General features: G+C 39.9%; 1 protein-coding gene across 2 annotated transcripts in view; it reads right to left on the minus strand.

The window, feature by feature from the left end:
• The window catches only part of SLC26A7 (solute carrier family 26 member 7), a 161,127-nt gene that overhangs the window by 125,882 nt on the left and 14,579 nt on the right, over positions 1-20,666 (minus strand). Inside the window, exons 1-3 of one of the 2 annotated variants that reach the window (XM_075920401.2) lie at positions 13,511-13,681; positions 5,140-5,225; positions 392-687 (exon numbers count right to left, since the gene is read on the minus strand). In XM_075920401.2, coding sequence (XP_075776516.2) covers positions 392-584 — 193 coding nt within the window. In that variant the 5' untranslated portion in view covers positions 585-687; positions 5,140-5,225; positions 13,511-13,681. Of the gene's footprint in view, positions 1-391; positions 688-5,139; positions 5,226-13,510; positions 13,682-20,666 lie in introns of those variants that run through there. The other variant, XM_075920402.2, reaches the window with a different exon arrangement.

Below are 20,666 nucleotides of genomic sequence, written 5' to 3' on the forward strand. Positions count from 1 at the left end.
TTTGTAGCTCTGTGTTTCTGATTTGAAAGTGGGAAGTGATGGCAAGTTACAACAGCATTCATCCCTGTGTCATTGCTCTCTCATACACTGCAATATGTTTTGTGTTACTGTCTAAAGTGACAGGTACATAATAACATTAAACCTTTATTCACAGACCTTAGTGAGAAACAAGGGAAGATGTTCACTGTATAAAAAGTGAGGGGGTCTAAAAACCTCTCTCCTACACATCCCATTATATTAGGTCTAATTAAAATATACAATTTTTTCTAGTTTCTTTTAACCCCACCATTCATCCTAACATTGGGAAGCAAGAAATAAAAACTCTACTGAAATATGACAGTTGTCTCACGTAAGTTATTTAAAATGTGAAAAATCAGATATATTACTATACCTTGAGGCACCTGTTGAATTGCCAGCATCATACCAGAGATTGTATCAGGAATCAAGTTTTCCTTCAAATTGTAGCTAGGTGCCCACTTCAAAATAGGCAGCCTTCTTAAACACCACAATTTGATATCTTCACAGCGAAGAGCATGGATCTTCCTCCACACTGCACTTTTCTTTTTGCTTTTTGCCCCTGCCATGCTTTACCTCCTCCAAAGTTTCTCCTTAACAAATTACCAATGCAGAATTACCCTGTTCAATTCCAGTCTCCAGATCGTCTTCTGAGAGTTTTCAGTTTCAAAGCTAGAGAAAGAGATGAACAGAAGCACTTAGATTCTGCAGCTGTTCTCTTATTATATTCTATATACTTGATAAGTATGTTTGCTTTTAACCATGTAAATAGCTATCTGAAAGGGGAAAACTAGTCATATTAAGTAATACATTTTCTTTTCTGTTTAGAAATTTGGTCTACTCTTAGGTTAGTTTATTTTCTTCTCTGTAATTTTCTCCCTTATATTCACTGTAGTGCTTGTGTTTTTGGCTTCAGGCCAGTGGTAAAATGAGGTAGTGCTGGGCGTATGTTCAGTGTGGGTTGGATTATGCTAATACAACCAGGAAGCATCCAGCCAGGCAAGTCTCTCCGTGACAACCACAAAAAACAAGCTTTATGCTCTCTCATGAGGGAACTGAACACAAAACTCTTCTCTCTGATTTCAGAGGCATGTATTCACCATGTATTAAGCACTAACTACTCTTTAAGTTACCAAACAAGTTATGTGAGTTTTTCAGGATTCATGTCTTACGTTTGCTGCTACATGATACCATACCTTAATCAAAGCAATCGTTCAGAGAGAGAAGGTTAAGCATTAAGCTACTGGTCACTGTAAACTAATGCTGAAAAGAAATACACAATTCTTACAAATAAACGGAAGGGTCAGATTAAACTGGTGATAGGCTGCACTGTGGAAGACTTGCAAACAATCAGCTCCAGCTGCACAATGACAATCATATTTGTGTCTACAGCTCCCTTTTACAACTATTCATTCTGTTATCTTCTGTTGCTGCTCTTGGCAGTTTATTTGACAAATATACTTTCTACAGAGACAGTACATAAAATACCTTCTTATCTTTCAATAAATTCATATCCCTTATTACAACTGTACAGGTACCACAGTGATGAGCAAGGGGGTGATATAAGTTTCATGGTGCATTACAGCGGCTCCACTGGAGCAGGAAAATAATAGCATTTCCACTTAAAAAATACAGTCTGTATTAAAGTAGTGCAAACCAGAGATGCACTATATTAAGCAACAGTCAGCTCTGAGTATACACAATGAGGCCCACTGTTTCAGTTTTCATTTAGACAGTGCTCTCACACAAAGGTGTACAAAATTCAATATTGCCAACTCTTGTGATTTCATTGCAAGTCTTGCAGCATTTGGTGTTTTCTTAAATCACTAGCTACTTGAGTCATGTTATAATGGGAAGATTTCCATCTTAATTTAAAACAAAAATAGGACTCATAGCTATGGAGAAAATCTTTAATAAGTGATCATTAAAGATTTAAACAAGCAAAAGGCAAAAAAAGGAACTCAGATTTTATAATCTTGTAAAACCTCCTTACTTTTAAATCAGTCTCATGTTACTGTGGGGCTTTTTGAACACTTGATATTCTTGGCAATACTGAACTACAGACCGGAATCCAAAACCCAGGTCTTAAAAATATTTAAGCATGATCTTGATGAGACTGTATTATTCCCATGCATAAAATTAAGCATATACTTAAGTGTTTGCATGACTAGGTCCAAATGTTGCCACATTCATCTTCTAAATAAAACTACAATACTTGCTTATTTATTCCACACATTCACACTGTTTCTGTTGGTCATGTGTTTAATTTTTGCCACTGTTAAGGACTGTGTTACACCACCAGAGGGTACAGAAGTTCAGATTTTGTATTACAGGATGTTTTTATTTGAATTGCAGCCTAATTTAATGTCATTTGTTGTTATATGATATGCTTTTTATCACAGTGTTGATATGTACCATGACCAAAATATTACCAGCAATTACAAGCCTAGGGCACTTAAGGGTCAGCTGTAAAATTATACATATACAAAAGCTCAAACCTCTGCTGCTTCACATAAAAAAAATTAAAAAAAATAAAAGATTTTCAAACTTTGGACTTCATCTTACAATGGTCCACATGAGTATTTTTCATTTAAAAGCATATGGGGAATATAATGGGCACAGCAGACAGCAAGAACTCTGTACTAATGAGCTTAAAATGCTGGACAGCCTCAACGTTATTGCCAGTAGGAAGGGTGAGATCAGGAAAGACAGAGTTTAATTAATTCTTCATTTGTATGCAAAAATCATTGTTAAAACTCATCCAGACATGCCTATTCTCTGCCCTGACCCTTTTTTATTTTGTATATTTTCTGAGGACAGGAATTAGTGAGCAAAGGGAAATGAATGTTATTTCTGCTCAGCGCAGTGGACATTTTCTGATTAACCTTTCTTGGACACACACATAGCATCTACTCACAGTTGCACTGGAGCACAACCACTTTGTGCTTCCTGCTCGCAACACTCAAAGGCTATGTCTAGACTGCCCCTCTTGCACAAAAAATTATGCAAATGAGGCATGGAATATTACCATGCCTCATTTGCATAATTAGGCTCTGGTTTTGCGCAAGAGGCTTTTGCGTAAAAAAGTAGCAGTCCACATGGCTACTTTGTGCGCAAAACATCCGTCTTGTGCAAGAGCCATTCTTCCTCTTTTTTTCAGGAAGAGCCTCTCTTGCACAAAAGCCTCATTAATTATGCACATTATGGTGATATTCCATGCTATGCCTCATTTGCAATTTTTTTGCACAAGAGGGGGCAGTCTAGACATAGCCAAAGACTGGTGGGATTGAGGTCTTCACATTCACTAACTCATCTAAAATATCAGATCAGAGATTCACAACCTAGCCCTATTTACACAAGGTAAAAAGTAGACAGAAATCCTCCTATTCCCAGTTGTTCAGTGGTTCGCTTATTCTTGATGTCAGATTCAACATGTATGTCTAAGTTTAACAATAGCTGAGCAAAAAAACCCCAAAAAAAAAAAAAATCCCTACTGTTTGTGCGTGAGAAATATATCTATGCACACACATTGAAATCTGAATGCATATCTAAATGTAGAAATAATTGCAACACATCAGTGCCCAAGGGTTTTTTGAAACAGTCACATAAACTCTCTCTAGTGGAAGAACCAATTTAAATCAAGATCACACTTCTCGCTCCTTAACCATTTGACATCAAAGTGCTGAAACATTTTGAAAAATCCTTTTTTTTTTTTTTTTTTTTAAAGATTTTCCAGTCTCATGTTTTCAGACCCAGTAGATTTGGCTAGTTTGGGTGTGTGTCTGATCTTTTGGATGATTATCCATAGAAGAGACTTTTGTCCATCATCAATAACATGGAACAGGGTTTATGTGTGTGTCTAGTCAGCAATAGACACACATTTAAATGAATTCCGGAAAATAAACAAAGATGGCTCAAGGATGACAGAACGCCCACGGTCAAGGAGAGGGAAAATAGATTAGTATGACAAGAATTCTGAGTTCCAGTGCAAATGTAGAATTTTAACAGAAACTGGATTTTATTGCAGGGATTTGTATTTCAGAAGTAGAGAAAGAATTACATAAGGATTGATCCTAACCATGCTGTCCCTGTTAGTTACCCTAGGTACATGAAAGTATTTATTAGAGGCAATAAGAATAATGAAAATTCTGTCACAAAGGTTTCAATTTCTGAGAAGAAACTGACACCCTTTTTCCCCTCCAAGAATATCCAGTAGTCTGGTAATTAGACTGAAAGGCGAGACACCTAAGTTCAAATCCCCCATATGTCTGTTTTGTAGTATGGACTCAAACCTAGATCTATCACATATCATAGGGACAATGTAGATCTCCCTTGCATTTGGAAAAATCTCAGGCTATGTCTACACCACAGACTTCTTTCAGAAGAAGCTTTTCCAGAAGAAATCTCCCAGAAAAACTTCCGCCGAAAGAGAGCATCCACACTGCAAAAGCACATCGAAAAAGCAATCTGCTTTTTCGAAAGATAGCATCCACGCTGAATGGACATTATCTCACATTTCAGCTGTGATTACTATGGATGGAGTGGCCACCAGGGCACCTGTGCTTTTTCCTCTTTCCTCTTCTTTTGAAAGAACTCCCTCTTCCCCATCTACACATGCCCTTTTCCGAAAGAGCTCTTTTGGAAAAAGGCTTCTTCCTCATAGAATGAGGATTACCAATGTCGTAAAAAACCCTCTGTTCTTTTGAGTTCCTTTCGGAAGAACGTGATTGCAGTGTGGATGTAACTGAAGTTTTTCTGGAAAAATGGTAGTTTTTCCGAAAAAACTCTGTAGCGTAGACATATCCTCAGTGTCATTGACATATAAAATAAAAATCAGCCAAAAAAAAAAAAGTTTTCTGGTCAGCCCTATTATAGAGCTGGAATCTGGATATTTAGATTAAATAAATCTATATTTAAAACTTAGAGATGCCATTTAGCAAAAATCACTGCAGAAATATTTGGATCACAAATAAATAAGGAGCCTTTTGAAACTCCTCCAAAACCATAATATCATATATAATAATGTTCTAACTTAAATACATACCAGAAAACAAAAACAAAATTATGTTAAAAGGCTACCATTAGTTATTCAGTCTCAAGTCACACATTTCTTTCATACTGTACCTTCTAAAGTATAAGAACCAGAGTTGTGAGGTTTCTGCCTTTCCCAAGACAGTCCATAGGTATATGAGATGCACTTCTTAGGGTCACTGAAGGACAAAATGGCAGGCTTTTATTTGAGTGCCTTTGCTTTTGTAGACTTAAATCAAGCTGCTGATACTATTGTAACATAGTGTTCCATACAAAAAAGCATTTTTGGTCATTTTATGCACTGGACGGCCCCTCTTTCAAGTGATCAGCCTGTGTAAAAAGCTCTTGTTTTTCAAAACAGTTTTGCAGTCCTTTGAAACAATTTGGGTTTGAATCCACTTGATTCACCCATGGTAGAATGTGGGTGCAAACTCATAGGAAAATTCAAGGTCAACAGTTTGGCATATGTTGATGGTTAGTCACACAGCTGTGTATGGAGATTATAGATTTATTAGTACCAGAGGCATGAAGAGTCACATGCTAGAAAGTAACATGACTTGCCCATTGTAACTTTTCCCAGGAAGAAATTTTGCGCTCCACATTCACCAAACAGTGGCACCAATATTCACGAATGAAGGTAAAGAATTCAAAAAAAAAAAACTTTGAAGGCTAGTTTGCAGACACAAAATAAGTTTAAACAACCACAGGCAGTTAAGAGAATAGACGACAAATCAAGCCAAGGCTGATCAAATACTCTTCTAGATCAAAGAGTATTCTATTAGTCTCTAAGCCCTGGTCTATAGTAAGGAGTTACTGTGAAATAACGCTCCTTTTTTTTAAATAATATGTGGAGCATTCACACTACCAAGCCCGTTATTCCGAAATAAGGGGCTGGTTATTTTGAAATAACTCCTGCTTTCCTTGGGGAATAAACTTATTTTGAAATAGATATTTCAGAAGTTATTATTTCAAAATAATTTCCTAGTATAGGCATGCCCTAAGGTGCCACAGGATTCCTCATTGTTTTTGCAGATCCAGACTAACATGGCTAATCCTCTGAGACTTTTCCAGATCAAGCCAAATAGTTTGCACAGGCCCAGTATTACAGTATGAAGCATATGACAGAATACTACACAACCTAATGGCATGCTTACAACAGAATGCTCAAAAGCAGAACAGCAAAAAGCTCTGACAACATGAGGTCTTTTAAAATTATTAAACATTTACCGAATGAACTTAAATTAATTCAGGAAAAAATGTTATAGATCACATGTACTATATTGAACTAAACATTGAACTAAACAAACAAGTTCCAACTATTTACACATGTTCATAGCTGCTATCAAAAATAGTACATGGTCTTCTCTTTCTTGTATGTACATCTATCTTCTGAAAGCATATATAACCCACTAGTTTCAAAATGAGCATATTTGTTTATTTGTTCAAATCTAAGAAAATAAATTAAACCTATTTTTAATAACATGTATCTTGAAAAAACCCTCTGGATCAAAATATTATACATTGTTAAATTTGACCCCAGCATAATCTAAAATTAATTATATCCCAAGCCACCAAAAGCAAAGGTTACACTGAAAAATATGAGTCCCTTCACCATACAATACTTCAGTATCTGACATATCTGACGCTGATAGTACATTTGCTATCCGTCAGTCAGTATTATCACAAGAGAAAACCTTATGAAACCTGTAGAGGGGTCCACACCAAAACCCTAGATCCAACCATCCAGACTATGGAAAAGTTCAGGTCTTGATGTGATTATATGGCTTAAGTTCACCTCTAAACAAGATTTCTACATTCCTCAGTGAATTATGTTGTATTTTTTAAATAATTGTGTGAAGCAACAGTGACAAGGTTGGGTAGTCCTGTCTTTTGTTTAAACAAGGGAGGGTGAGGTAGTCTCTTTCATTAGGACAACTTCTGCTGGCAAGAGAGACACACTATCAAACTGAAAAAGAGCTCTTTATTGGGTTGTCTCCTTCATGCCCCAAAGAAGAGTGCTGTGTAAGCTTGGAAGCCTATCTCTCTCACCAATAGAAGTTGGTCCAGTAAGGAATATTACCTAACCCATCTTGTCTCTAAATATCCTGGGACCCACAAAGCTACAACAGTCCATGAACCAACAGTGACATCCAGTGGTTTTGTTAGGTACATTACAGTTGATTGCTCTCTGTGAATAGGATCACATGGATAGTGTCTACTCTGGTAAACTACAGAAAAGAGTTCTCTAAACTGTGCAGTAATAGCTGTAAAATTAAGTGACATGGTATGTAAAAACTCAATTTGATACTTGTTCAAGAAGCTTACTTGATATTTCGCAAATGCATTCATTGCTAAGCAAGGCAAGAAGAATTAAAAACAGCTACACAGAGCAGACCTGCTGTGAGACTAACAACATCACAGTCACATTCATTGCTAAGCATCTCATATACAGTAACAGGAACTCTGCCACTGGTCCAAAACTCTAATTTATGCCTTTGAGAAGGCAGTAGAGTCAAAAGTAGATGGTGCTGAAACACCAGGAAAGTCAGAAAAATCTAATCATGCAGCAATTCCCTCTTGTGCCTGCTATACACAGTCCCTGGTGTAAAGCTGCACCCACCCCTCTCCCATACAGCATTAATCAGAAGCAAGGCAGAGGTGAAAATGCTAGCAGCCCAAAGGTGGACCTGCCCTCTGACTAATCCAGTTTCACTGTTGCAGAGTGCACTCTGGGGGATTAGCTTTTAGAGCTCCCTATGGCTACATTTGGCCCGTAAAATAGCCATTACTTTAAAAAAATACAACAAAGCAGTGCCGTTTGGACCTTCAGTTACAGAACTGCCTTAAAAGCCTTGGTGGGTGTCCTCCTCCCATGCTGCTATGCTGGCTTGGAAGAAAGCTGCAAAGAGGATCCAGCCAGAGACTCTAGCTGGCCTGAAAGAGCAGAAGCAGCCAAAGCAGGCACCTCTGGACATTAGGAGAAATGTATACAGACTTGTCTATAATTTCTCTGCCCTGTTCTGATTGGCTGTTTGCCCCCGCCTTCTCCTTCTCTCACAGTCTCTTTCCCTACACCTCACCTTTTTCTCCCTTTTCTTGACCTCCTTGTCCGCCTTCCGTTCAATGTTCCTTCTCCCTTCCCTTTTGCCTGAGCCCACAAAAAAAAATCTTGGAACTAGCATGATGGGCATTTGCCACCATCGTATCATTCACTTTGCTTGTGTGTTCGCTCTCTTTCCCACCCTGTCTGGTTTATTCTGCTTGAAAACTGTTCAGAGCAGGGACTAACCATCTTTTGACTTTGTGTTTGAATGGTGCCTAAGTACAATGGGGTCCCAGTCCATGTCTCCTAGGTCCTACAAGGAAAGAGGAGAAACAAATTATCCAGCCTTTAGTGTAGAGTGTCTCAAAGACCCACACTTCTCAAATGCTATGGGCTCACATTTGGTCAGAGTCCTAGGTTTCTCCTAATAGAAGAGGAGGAATGTAAACATTGTTAACTTCTTGGCAACTATTCACCAAATACTTATTTAGTAAGGCCTAAAATGGGTGTGAGTAGAAAACTCCATTTGTATGTCTCCTCTTAGCAAGCCAGAACACATATTTTAACAGCAACTCTATATTTTCCACCCTCTATATTTTGTAGTCCCTACAACTGATTTTCATTACTGTGAAGTGAAGCTGCTGGGACCCAGGAATAATTCTGTTTATCAGAGAGGCTACATTTCCCATAGGGGGCGTGATAAGACTTCCCACATTTTTCAAATAAACCCTTTCTGTTCTGTGACCATGGATTCTTACTGGTGAGGTTAGACCTGAAACGAACCTTTCTGGAAGAATCTTCACTTTGATTTGCGGATTTTAATGGGGGATTTTAATTACCCCCATATTGACTGGTTACATGTCACCTCAGGAAGAGAAGCGGAGATAAAATTTCTCAATGGCTTAAATGACTGCTTCTTGGAGCAGCTGGTGCAGGAACCCACAAGTGGAGAGGCAATTCTCGATTTAGTCCTGAGTGGAGCGCAGGATCAGGTCCAGGAAATAACTGTTACAGGACCGCTTGGGAATAGTGACCATAATATAATAACATTCAACATTCCTTTGGTGGGAAGAACACCTAAGCAGTTCAGCACCCTGGCATTTAATTTCAAAAAGGGGAATTACACAAAAATGAGGAGGTTAGTTAAAAAGAAATTAAAAGGCACAGTAACTAGAGCCAAATCCCTACAAGCTGCATGGAAACTTTTTAAAGGCACCATTATAGAGGCCCAACTTAAATGTATACCCCAAATTAAAAAACATAGCAAGAAACCTAAAAAAGAGTCACCGTGGCTTAATCATCATGTAAAAGAAGCAGTGAGGGACAAAAAGGTATGTTTTAAGAATTGGAAGTCCAATCCTAGTGGGATAAATAGAAAGGAACATAAACACTGTCAAATCAATGTAATGTGTAAAAATGTAATAAGAAAAGCAAAAAAAGATTTTGAGGGACAGCTAGCCAAAAACTCAAAAAGAAATAACAAAATGTTTTTAAGTACATTAGAAGCAGGAAGCCTGCTAAAAAACCTGTGGTTCCCCTAGATGATCGAGCTATAAAAGGAGCAATCAAGGATGATAAATCCATTGCGGAGAAACTAAATGATTTCTTTGCTTCAGTCTTCATGGCTGAGGACGTTGGGGAGATTCCCAAATCTGCACCGTCCTTTGTGGGTGATGAATCTGAGGAACTGTCCCAGATTGAAGTGTCATTAGAGGAGGTTTTGGAACAAATAGAAAAACTTAATGTTAACAAATCTCCGGGACCGGATGGCATTCATCCAAGGGTTCTAAAAGAACTCAAATGGGAAATTGCTGAGCTATTATCTGTGGTTTGTAACCTATCCTTTAAATCGGCTACCGTAGCTAATGACTGGAAGGTAGCCAACATGACACCAATATTTAAAAAGGGCTCTAGAGGCGATCCGGGCAACTACAGACCGGTAAGTCTAACTTCAGTACCGGGCAAATTAGTCGAAACAATAGTAAAGAATAAAATTGTGAAGCATGTAGAAGAACATAATTTGTTGGACAAAAGTCAACATGGTTCCTGTAAAGGGAAATCCTGTCTTACTAATCTATTAGAGTTCTTTGAAGGGGTTAACAAACATGAGGACAAGGGGGATCCAGTAGATATAGTATACTTAGATTTTCAGAAAGCCTTTGACAAGGTCCCTCACTAAAGGCTCTTGTGTAAATTACATTGCCATGGGATAAGAGGGAAGGTCCTTTCTTGGATTGAGAACTGGTTAAAAGACAGGAAACAAAGGGTAGGAATAAATGGTAAATTTTCAGAATGGAGAGGAGTAACTAGTGGTGTCCCCAAGGGTCAGTCCTAGGACCAATCCAGTTCAACTTATTCATAAATGATCTGGAGAAAGGGGTAAGCAGTGAGGTGGTAAAATTTGCAGATGATACCAAACTGCTTAGGGTAGTCAAGACACAAGCAGACTGTGAGGGACTCCAAGAAGATCTCACCAAACTGAGTGATTGGGCAACAAAATGGCAAATGAAATATAATGTGGATAAGTGTAAAGTAATGCACATCGGGAAAAATAACCCCAAGTATACGTACAGTATGATGGGGGCTAATTTGGCTACGACAAATCAGGAAAGAGATCTTGGAGTTATCGTGGACAGTTCTCTGAAAACTTCCACACAGTGTGCAGCGGCGGTCAAAAAGGCAAATAGGATGCTAGGAATTATTAAGAAAGGGATAGAAAATAAGACACAGAATATCTTACTGCCCCTGTATAAAACTATGGTACACCCACATCTTGAATTTTGTGTACAGATGTGGTCTCCTCACCTCAAAAAAGATATTTTGGCCTTGGAAAGGGTTCAGAAAAGGGCAACTAAAATGATTAGGGGTTTGGAACGGGTCCCATATGAGGAGAGGTTAAAGCGACTGGGACTTTTCAGTTTAGAAAAGAGGAGACTGAGGGGGGATATGATAGAGGTCTATAAAATCATGAGTGGTGTGGAGAGGGTCAGTAAAGAAAAGTTATTTATTAGTTCCCTAAATAGAAGAACTAGAGGACACCAAATGAAATTAATGGGTAGCAGGTTTAAAACTAATAAAAGAAAGTTATTCTTCACACAGCATGTAGTCAACCTGAGGAACTCCTTGCCAGAGGAGGCTGTGAAGGCTAGGACTATAATAGAGTTTAAAGAGAAGCTAGATAATTTCACAGAGGTAAGGTCCATAAAAGGCTATTAGCCAGGGGATAAAATGGTGTCCTTGGCCTCTGTTTGTCAGAGGCTGGAGAGGGATGGCAGGAGACAAATCGCTTGGTCATTGTCTTCAGTCCACCCTCTCTGGGGCACCTGGTGCTAGCCACTGTCGGCAGACAGGATACTGGGCTAGATGGACCTTTGGTCTGACCCAGTACGGCCATTCTTATGTTCTTTATAGAGACTGTTATACCCAATGAGAGATCTTGAATTCCTGTCCATTGCCTGTTTTGCCTCGGACTTGCAATTTTGATTAATTTATTCTTAAGATTCAAATGCTCTCCATCTAAGTTTTGTCCTGTGCCCTGGGTGTTGCCATAGAGAAAAAGTTGTAGGAGTAAAGGAACTCTCCTACAATCCCAGCTGCAGAGCCAGTCCACGGCTCTTACTGCAAGGTGTCAGACTGCAACATGCCCAGGAATCTTATGTTATGTAGCTAGGTGATACATTAACCACAGTGACAGAGGTAATCAGAGAGTTGATTGTTATGGTTGTACTATGCCTCATGGATTCTATAGGATATGCATACTGTCATGGTATCCAGAAATGCCTTCTATTTTCATGTAACTAGAAAACCACACCCCTCTTCTTCCGGTGAGATACTAGCTGATGGAGAACATTTGATCTTGTGGAATATCCAGATTAGTGTTGTAGTACAATTTACCTTGCACTGAAAGCAACCCATACACAAAGGCTGCAGTTGGAACAGAGTGCAACAGCACAGAAAGATAGACAAAGACATATTGCAGATACGGTTTGCAAACTCCATTGAATTTCTATTCACTTAACTGCAATTCCAAACCCAGTCTTAAAATACAAAACATTTATAGCAAACTGGGACATGGTTATCTCAGAGTACATCTACACAGCACTCTAAAATCAAAATAAAATATGCAATTTGCACTAAGCATATCTTATTTCGAATCTATTTCAAAAGTGCTTTTGCGGAAAAGCGTCCTGCCAATCTAGACGCGCTTTTCCGAAAATGCTTTTAATGGAAAACTTTTCCGTTAAAAGCATTTCCGGAAAATCATGCCAGTGTAGACGTAGCTATGTAGTGCACAGGGATGTGGAGGAGAGAGTCTGAGCTTCCCATCTGTCAAATATGGATAACAGCATTTACTTATCCCAATAGTGATATGTCAGGTATTCAGATACCAAAATAGAGAGACCCAAATTTAAACTCCCAGACTCAAAGCATTCTTGCTTGAAGAATCCTGCTCTTCCTGGCACTCATAAGAACATATGAACGGCCACACTAGGTCAGACCAAAAGTCCATCTAGCCCAGTATCATGTCTTCCTACAGTGGCCAATGCCAGGTGCCCCAGAGGGAGTGAACAGATCCAGTGATCCCTCCTGTCGCCCATTCCCAGCCTCTGACAAACAGGGACACCATTCCTACCCATCGTGGCTAAAGTATTGATGGACCTAACCTTCATTAATTTATCTAGTTCTTTTTGGAACCCTGTTAAAGTCCTGGTCTTCACAACATCCTCTGGCAAGGAGTTCCACAGGTTGACTATGCACTGTGTGAAGAAGTACTTGACTCAATTTGAATCAACTCCTTGGCTGCTTTGGTGCAGCAAGTAACTGCAGGGTGTCCATATTTTGTGCATGTATCACACCATGCACTTCTGTTTGGATGCACATCATCGCTTGGGATGTGACTTTTTTCAAGCCTTCTTCATGTCAGTTGGAATTTGTCCCTCTCAGTCTGGGAGCTCTCTCTCCTTGCCTTGGGGGTTTTACCACAAGGACTTTTAAAACTCCGTTTCAAACTTCTAAGCTACTTCCAAGTTTTTCAAGTTGCTCCTGACTTTTATTCTGTTGTTTGACTAATTGATCCTGATTGTTGTGCTGTCCATAGAGCTGTGACTAAGGATACACCTGTCTTCAGTTGTAGCTGCTGTGACAGGTTTGTATTTGTGAACCCAATAGCCAGCCTCTTCTGATATTTTCATGTTTTGCATTCCTACAAGCAGTTTTCAGCCAAGGTTTACAGAGCTTTTATGAAATACTCAACATTCCCACTCCCTCTCCGGTTCTTGAATTCTATGGTGAACAATACTCATCCACAAATCCATTTCTTATAGCCAGAACTCTTTCATAGTCCCTTTGTGATTGGCTTTAGTAAAAGGATTTAAATATATGCTATGGGAAAGAGAGCAGAATACAAATTAGAGAAGATACCTGAATCTCTCCATTTTCTGTGGGGAACTTGTTTGCAACGCGAAATCTTGCAAAATCTTGTTTCCAGCCTGCCCATTGGAAGGTCTATCAAAGTTGAAGTTCTCTGGGGCATTGAAGAGTGGCATGTTGATGAGATTTTGGAACCCGTGTTGCTGTTTTCTTTCTGCTTTGGTTCTTAGTTTACTCCTGACACCATGCCATGCTCCTGTATGAGATAAGGACTGACTGCAGAGCTTGCTTATATACACCAAAGGTGTTTATCACCAGCATTACACACAGTGCCTCCCAGAGGCTGAACTGTGTAATACAGTTAAACATTCCAGTGCAGCTTAATGGATAGGGGTCACAGGCCACATAGGAGTATGCCTTGGGAGTCTGGAAATTCATGATTATGGTGATGGCAGCCAACCACCTAGATAAATATCAGACAAAAAGACAAAATCTAACACTGTTCAATGTGTAAGAAACACCTCTTTCTTAGGAATGAGGCTTACAAAACAAATTAAAAACAAAACAGAGAAACAAGCTAAAGAAGTGGTCCCAAGAGAAAAACACCATTGTTCTCATTCTCCAGCATAATTCTGCTCACTGCTTAGATACTCTGGTGCTCAACCAGGCAACAGTGGACAAAATATTAACAATAAGGTAATGCTTACATTAGTTCTTGGAGCAGTGCTGATGAGCTGCAGAGGGAGACCTACCAAGCTAATCACTGTCCATAACATTAATGGAGGTGGGGGAGATGCTAAAAACAGGGTGGAGGTGAACGGAGGATAATTCACTTTAAGAGACAGTTAAAACTAAATGAAACCAATCAAATTAATTCTGTATAAAACGAAATGTGTGCTGAACTGTGATGGCAAAATCATTTCTTCTTGCATCTGCTTGTTAAATGTGGCATCTCCTGCGGGAGCCTGGCACGCGGTGTTCCCTCGACAGCACCTGCACCTGTGGCTTCTACATTAAGTTCCCATTAAACTCCCACTCACAGCTGACCCCAGTCCAACCCTCACCCCACTAAGCCCCACTCTCCTAGCATCTGGACCCCCACCCCTCACTAAGTCCCCTAAACCAGACCCTGCTGAGCCCCAACCACCTTCAACAAGACCCTCCTGCAGAGTCTCATTGCCCATTCACCCGGAGACCCCCTCCCCAGCTAGCTCCTCTGCACATACATCCCCTTCTAAACCATCCACTCTCAGATTGTGCTACACAGAACCCTCCTACCCCATATCTGGAGGCCTTCACACTAACACCCCTCCACCCCCCCAAAAAAAACCTCTTGGCTTCTGCCGAGCTGAGCCTGCCTGCCTACTGTTTGTGCATCAAGTACAGAAGGGTCTGTGCTGTGTCACGGTCAGATGCAATCTCACCACCAAGTCCCTGTCCTGGATGTGGGGGTGCTGCAGGGTGATCTCCCACCTCCATGTAGCCAATGACCAGTCCTCCCTTCTGCCATGTTGGAACCTCCACTTTTATTTACTAACAAATACAATTTTCAGAATTTCAAAATATTGTGTGCACATTTTTGGGGGGGAGGGGCGGCACAGAATTCCCTCAGGAGTAACTAAATTCTCGTGGCCATTCACATGCACATTTTGGCTCTCCAACACATCAGTGGACAGTATTGTTATAAACCAATTCATTTCTATGTACTACTGCAGTTTCTCTAGAGCAGGAGTTCCCAACATTTTTCGGTTACCATACGCCCATGGCTTTTAGTTAACCTTCCCGTACCCCCTATTCAATATGAAAGGAAATAAATTCTAGACTCTAGAATCCACAACTTTTTTCACTGACACTACTACTTTTGGAATATTTCAATTAGGATTATCTAGTTATTTACCAAATATTCCCTGTACCCTCTTGACAAGCTTCTCGTACTCCCTGGGGGAACACGTACCCCAGGTTGGGAACTCCTGCTCTAGAGAAAGGGCTGAAAGGTCATTCTATAGTTTAGCCATATTGAAAACCAGTGTGGTCTAGTGAATAAGGCAGTAGACGGGGCCTCAGAGGACCTTGGTTCTATTTCCCAGCCTTTCCACTGTACTGTTGTGTCATATGCAGATAAAGAACTTCACTTATCTTTCTATTTTTCCCTCCCACCCATTGTCTTGTCTATTTAGACTGTTGCTTCTGTACAGCAGGACAGTGGCTTCCATAATGGGTCCCTAATCTGAAATTGAGCCCTTGGAAGCTATTGTAATATAAACAATAATGATACTTATTTTAATAATTATGACTGTTAACATAGCCACTCGAAGGGGGGGGGGGAGAGAAGGGAGACAGAGAGGCCACAAGTCTAAGTTGGTAATAATGCAGACAGTACCATTGATTCCTGATTACTTTCTGCAGCCAATAGAGTTCCAATCTGCCAGCCAAATGTATTCAAAGAAGAAGGCCTAGATATAGTCTACAGACCTGTAAACTGTTAAAAGCGTCACTGAAAATGTCTAAACTGAATGTGTTATTTAAACAGTGTAGATTATCATTTAATTTACTTTTGTTTCCATTATAAATTACAAGTATCTGAAACTGTATTTCTGAGACATCTACTTTGTAGAGCAAAGTGAACACTTCAGAAGTATATCAGCCTTTCAAAAGGAAGAATGCACAGTATGCACTAAATAAAGCATCCAAGGCTAACTTTGCATCATGAGCTCAGCGAGTCTTGCATGTTATTATTGTTCCTGAATATATTTTTTGCTGTCAGACTAAATTGGTACAGTAATTAATTAGTAGCACATAAAAATGCAAATCAAAGATACTGTACACAAGGCTATGCTACTGCTGACATTAAGAAATCAGTAATAATAAAACATAAAAAGCCTTGCATGTATCCTGAACTACAACAGTATTTACTGGTTCTCAAAAACAAATCTAGAAGGGCAGAAACAGATTGGAATAAGCTACTTTCTAAATAACTGTATTACGGAAAAAGAAAAGCATCTTATGAAATGTATGCATCTAATACAACTAGACAGTGCCTCCCTTGTTTACCACATAAACCTCAAATTATGACTTACAGAAAGCGGATGAAGCCTCGATTTATCAAATAGACTCATATGAAATAACTGTTAGTTTTAAAATATTTTAGACTAGGCCATACCAGTTCGCTGCTTGTAAATTATTTTCTCCAAGTCTGTCCTTGCTACAGAAAGAAGCCAAACCAAATTGAAACCTACAGCGTACTTGCCTAGTGCTTTGAAATCAGGAATCTTGCTTTTACTGTACCAGTTGTTTCTCAGCAACAGGAATTAAAACAATCCAATGTGTGTACTGCAACTCTGAACACACAGTCTGCACGCTAGATCCTTAATCTTGAAATAAAAATATAGATGGCTTATTAAAGGACTAAATTTGAAAAAGACTGCATTTTTTAACAGAAACACCCTTGAAAAAACCTTCTGTCTTTTGCACGTCTAAGTTTTGCCACTAGCCTTTATTTCACATTCCTTTCATTTACCACAAGATTGATGAGTTCTGTAGCAGTGTCCCACTAGATCTTAAATATTTTCAAAGGAAAAATAATTTATATTTCAGCCTATATGTTTGACTGAAATTTTTCTTTGTAACTGATCAGGAAAGATTTACATACACCTAGGATGTTTCATGTATAATAATTCAACACAAAAGTATGCCCCTTTTATTAAATATTAAAGACCTTATTACACACAAAATAGCTGTACAATTGCACAGGTAAAATACGTACCTTATTGTACAGGAAATTATTGCCAACCAGGCTGACAGCACATACAAATTATCTGAAAGGGGCTATTTGTGCATTTAATTATTATAGTTATATATGCTAATTAGGAACAGAATTGTGTGTGCATTTTGTACAATTGTAATCTAAAAGAAAAACTCTATGAAAGAATGCTTTTCACTGAACACTTGTACTGTGTTATTACTGCTCTCTATTTATTGCAAATAAATCTGATTTCTGTCATTTGTTTCCCATTGCTTTCAGCCCTAGCAAATCTATTTAGAGATGTTCTTTCACCTCTTGCTTGTTCTTTTGGGAAGAACAGTTTATACAAATATCCACCATGCTTTACAAACCTAATCAGTTTCTTGCTTGCTGCCAACAATTTTGTGTCTAAATTGGCCCAATATATTAGCTTTACATTTATACATTTTCATTGTAGGTACTTAGCATAACTTAGGATCTTTCTGCCTAAAAGACCCTCTCTCTCCTGTGCCTCACTGCCACAAATGAGATGAGCAGAAACATCCGATCTGGAGTTTGCAATTCACGCATTTCCGTGTTCAAAATACCTCAATTCAGACAATCTTCATGACATACTGAAAAGTGTATTTTTTCCTCCACACATTTGAAAATGAAGACTCATAAGGGTGGGAAATTGTTGGTGTAGGAGGTTGGTTTTAACTTTGGGTGCTCCACATTTTCCAGTTAGGAGTATATTAAATGACATAGCTATATATAATTATGCTCTCACCTTCTGAGGGTCTCCTAGCATCCAGGCACACAGCTGCAGAAGTTCTCTCACTCTAGCACCATTTTTTAGTTGTTCTTGTGCTGCAACAGTCTGTTAATGTACTTGGCCTAACCCTCCTGCTAGGTCACTGCTCAGTCCATTTCCTTCCAGGAATAAACCAAAAAGCCTCCAAGGAGAAAATTTGAAAACAATGGCCTTCAAGTCTATCTCCCAGCATCTATCTGCAACTTACTGTTCTTGGCCTTTTAACACCCATGCACCCCTTCCCTGAGCTACCCCTATTATCACCCTGCTTGATGATGTCTTCCAGGTCTTTGGATACTGCTATCCACACCTGGAACTGTGATTCCTCACAGCGTCTCCTTCATGAACCATAAAGGTACTTTCTCTAAGGCCATCCCCAGTCTTTCTTTGAAGCAGCTGAGCTATGCGCAAGTAATCCCTATCTCGCACCTTTAAAGCAGTTGATATCTCCCTGCTCCAGACAGAAATACCACCCCCCAGCCCTCTTCGAGTTGAGGTTTGTGTCTTAGGCCTCTTGCTTGAAATCGTCAGCTGCCAGACTTTTGCCAGCTCCCTTCAGAGCTCTCCAATTAGTCTTCCAGGCTGGAGGGGTCAGTCAACCAGCCCCAGCCGTCTCTTGATAGTATGGGTCTGCTGTGAGGAAGCAGGCAGCCCTATTGGTCCCCTTCTCCCAACTCCTCCCAAATGATGCTGTGAGAGAGAAGCCTTGCCCTGCCCACTCTGCAAAGCTGAGTCCTTAAAGATACAGTCTCAGGATTCCTTCCTCAAGCCCCATCCATTTCTAGGACTCTATTATCTCCCTATACAGGCAGTCCCCGGATTACATGGATCTGACTTACATCGGATCCCTACTTACAAACGGGGTGAGGCAACCCCGCACTAGCTGCTTCCCCCCAGCAGACCAGGGAGACACGAAGCTAGTGCCCCCCCCCAGCAGACCAGGGAGACGCAGAGCGGCTTTTCTCAGCAGACACCTCAGCTTGAGAATAAAGGACTGAGGGAAGTGAGATGTGGGAGAATAAAACTGAGTTCTGGAGAAATGTTTGGCTAGAGTTTCCCTACAATATGTACCAGTTCCGACTTACATAAAAATTCAACTTAAGAACAAACCTACAGTCCCTATCTTGTACGTAACCTGGGGACTGCCTGTATACCTTTTGGACCCTTTCAAGGCCTAAAAGGGACATACCAGGAGGCTAGAGGAGATGAGCACTAGAATCCACTGCCCTCCATGGCAGAGTACACAGTACACTTCAATGTACTTACATTGAAATATGCAGTTTGAAATTATGTTAAGAAGACTCACACAGGCTAGGAACCAAGATTCTCAGTCTTGGCCCAGTGCAAATGAAATGGTTAATTCATCATTATCTCACATACATATTATATGGTTTTAATAGTCATTTTAAAAATGCTTATATGTGTCACAATAACTGACCCTCTCCTGTTCTTTGAGGATTTGGATTTCTCAGCTGTCTCATGGGGCAGAGACCCACATCTCTCTTCTTTAAGAAGAAAGGTTTAGGTTTGCTGGCCCTTTGCACTTTACAGCTATTTCAGTGGGTCTGACTGAGGTCCACTCATGCTAAATATTTATCACGGGCCACCTATTAATCTAATGGGGCCCTAGAAAGTCAATGTCTTTCCTACTCTAGAGCAAGGGTTGTCCCTCCCCTTCTCAACACAGAATGTCCAGTCCAGTTGCTGGATCAGAAAGAAGGCCCTGAGTCACTTTAAATCCAGCTTTTGCTTTATAATAAAAGCCCTTTTCTTTGTTGGTTTCTGGAAACCCCAGTTTGGAGTATATGCAATTCTGCTTGGGGGGTGGATAGGCCGTAGGCACTTACAACTTAAGTGATTCACTTTAATCAACCCACACTTTTTTTTTTCTTTTTTTTTTTTGTGGCACTGAGAGAACCCACTCCACTACAGCTACAAACAAGCCCTGGCCCACAGTGATACATGAACTGAATAGCATCTGGTTCCCAAAGATACCGTATATGGCTGCAAGACATGTAACCATCTACCCTAGATCAACATATTTCTATTCTCTTAGAATTGGAACCTATCTTCAAATGTATTAAAGACATTCTGAAGTGACCAACTCTACATCAGACAAGATCAAGTATTTTTAAAATATCACCAGTAACACTGCATGCGTGGTCAGAGCATGGGCAGTAGAGCCTTCTATGCCTGATATCTTCATATACCTCTTGCACAGAGTCCTTTTTCCACCTATCCCAGATACAACAACTTGAATTAGGGAGCCTACCAGCATGACAGCTTCAATTTATTGATTGATTGATAGAAGCAAATTTCTATTCTGGAGCCTCTTCCTATTTGCGTGGCATTCTTCCTCATCGACTTGGGTGTTTCCTGCTTCTTCAGACCCTGTACCTTCCAACCAATTACCTGTTTTGGATGGATCTTCCCCTGTTCCCTCCATCCCATAGACCCAGTTTTCTCACACTCACACCCACACCTTCCTTGTCAGGCTGTGTTCATCTTTCCAAGTGTCCAGGCCCCTGCCTGTCATAGTTGTAGCTTCTCTTCACTGATGCTTTCAAGGACTGTATATTGTATGTGAAGAGTTTTTCAGAAGCAGAGTAGCTGTTTTCAGGGTGTTCAAGCTGCAACTTTGGCTAATATAGTACAAATCCACTCATCAAATA

The sequence above is a fragment of the Pelodiscus sinensis genome, chromosome 2 (genome assembly GCF_052426305.1).
Source record: "Pelodiscus sinensis isolate ZL-2025 chromosome 2, ASM5242630v1, whole genome shotgun sequence".
Classification (NCBI taxonomy): domain Eukaryota; kingdom Metazoa; phylum Chordata; order Testudines; family Trionychidae; genus Pelodiscus; species Pelodiscus sinensis.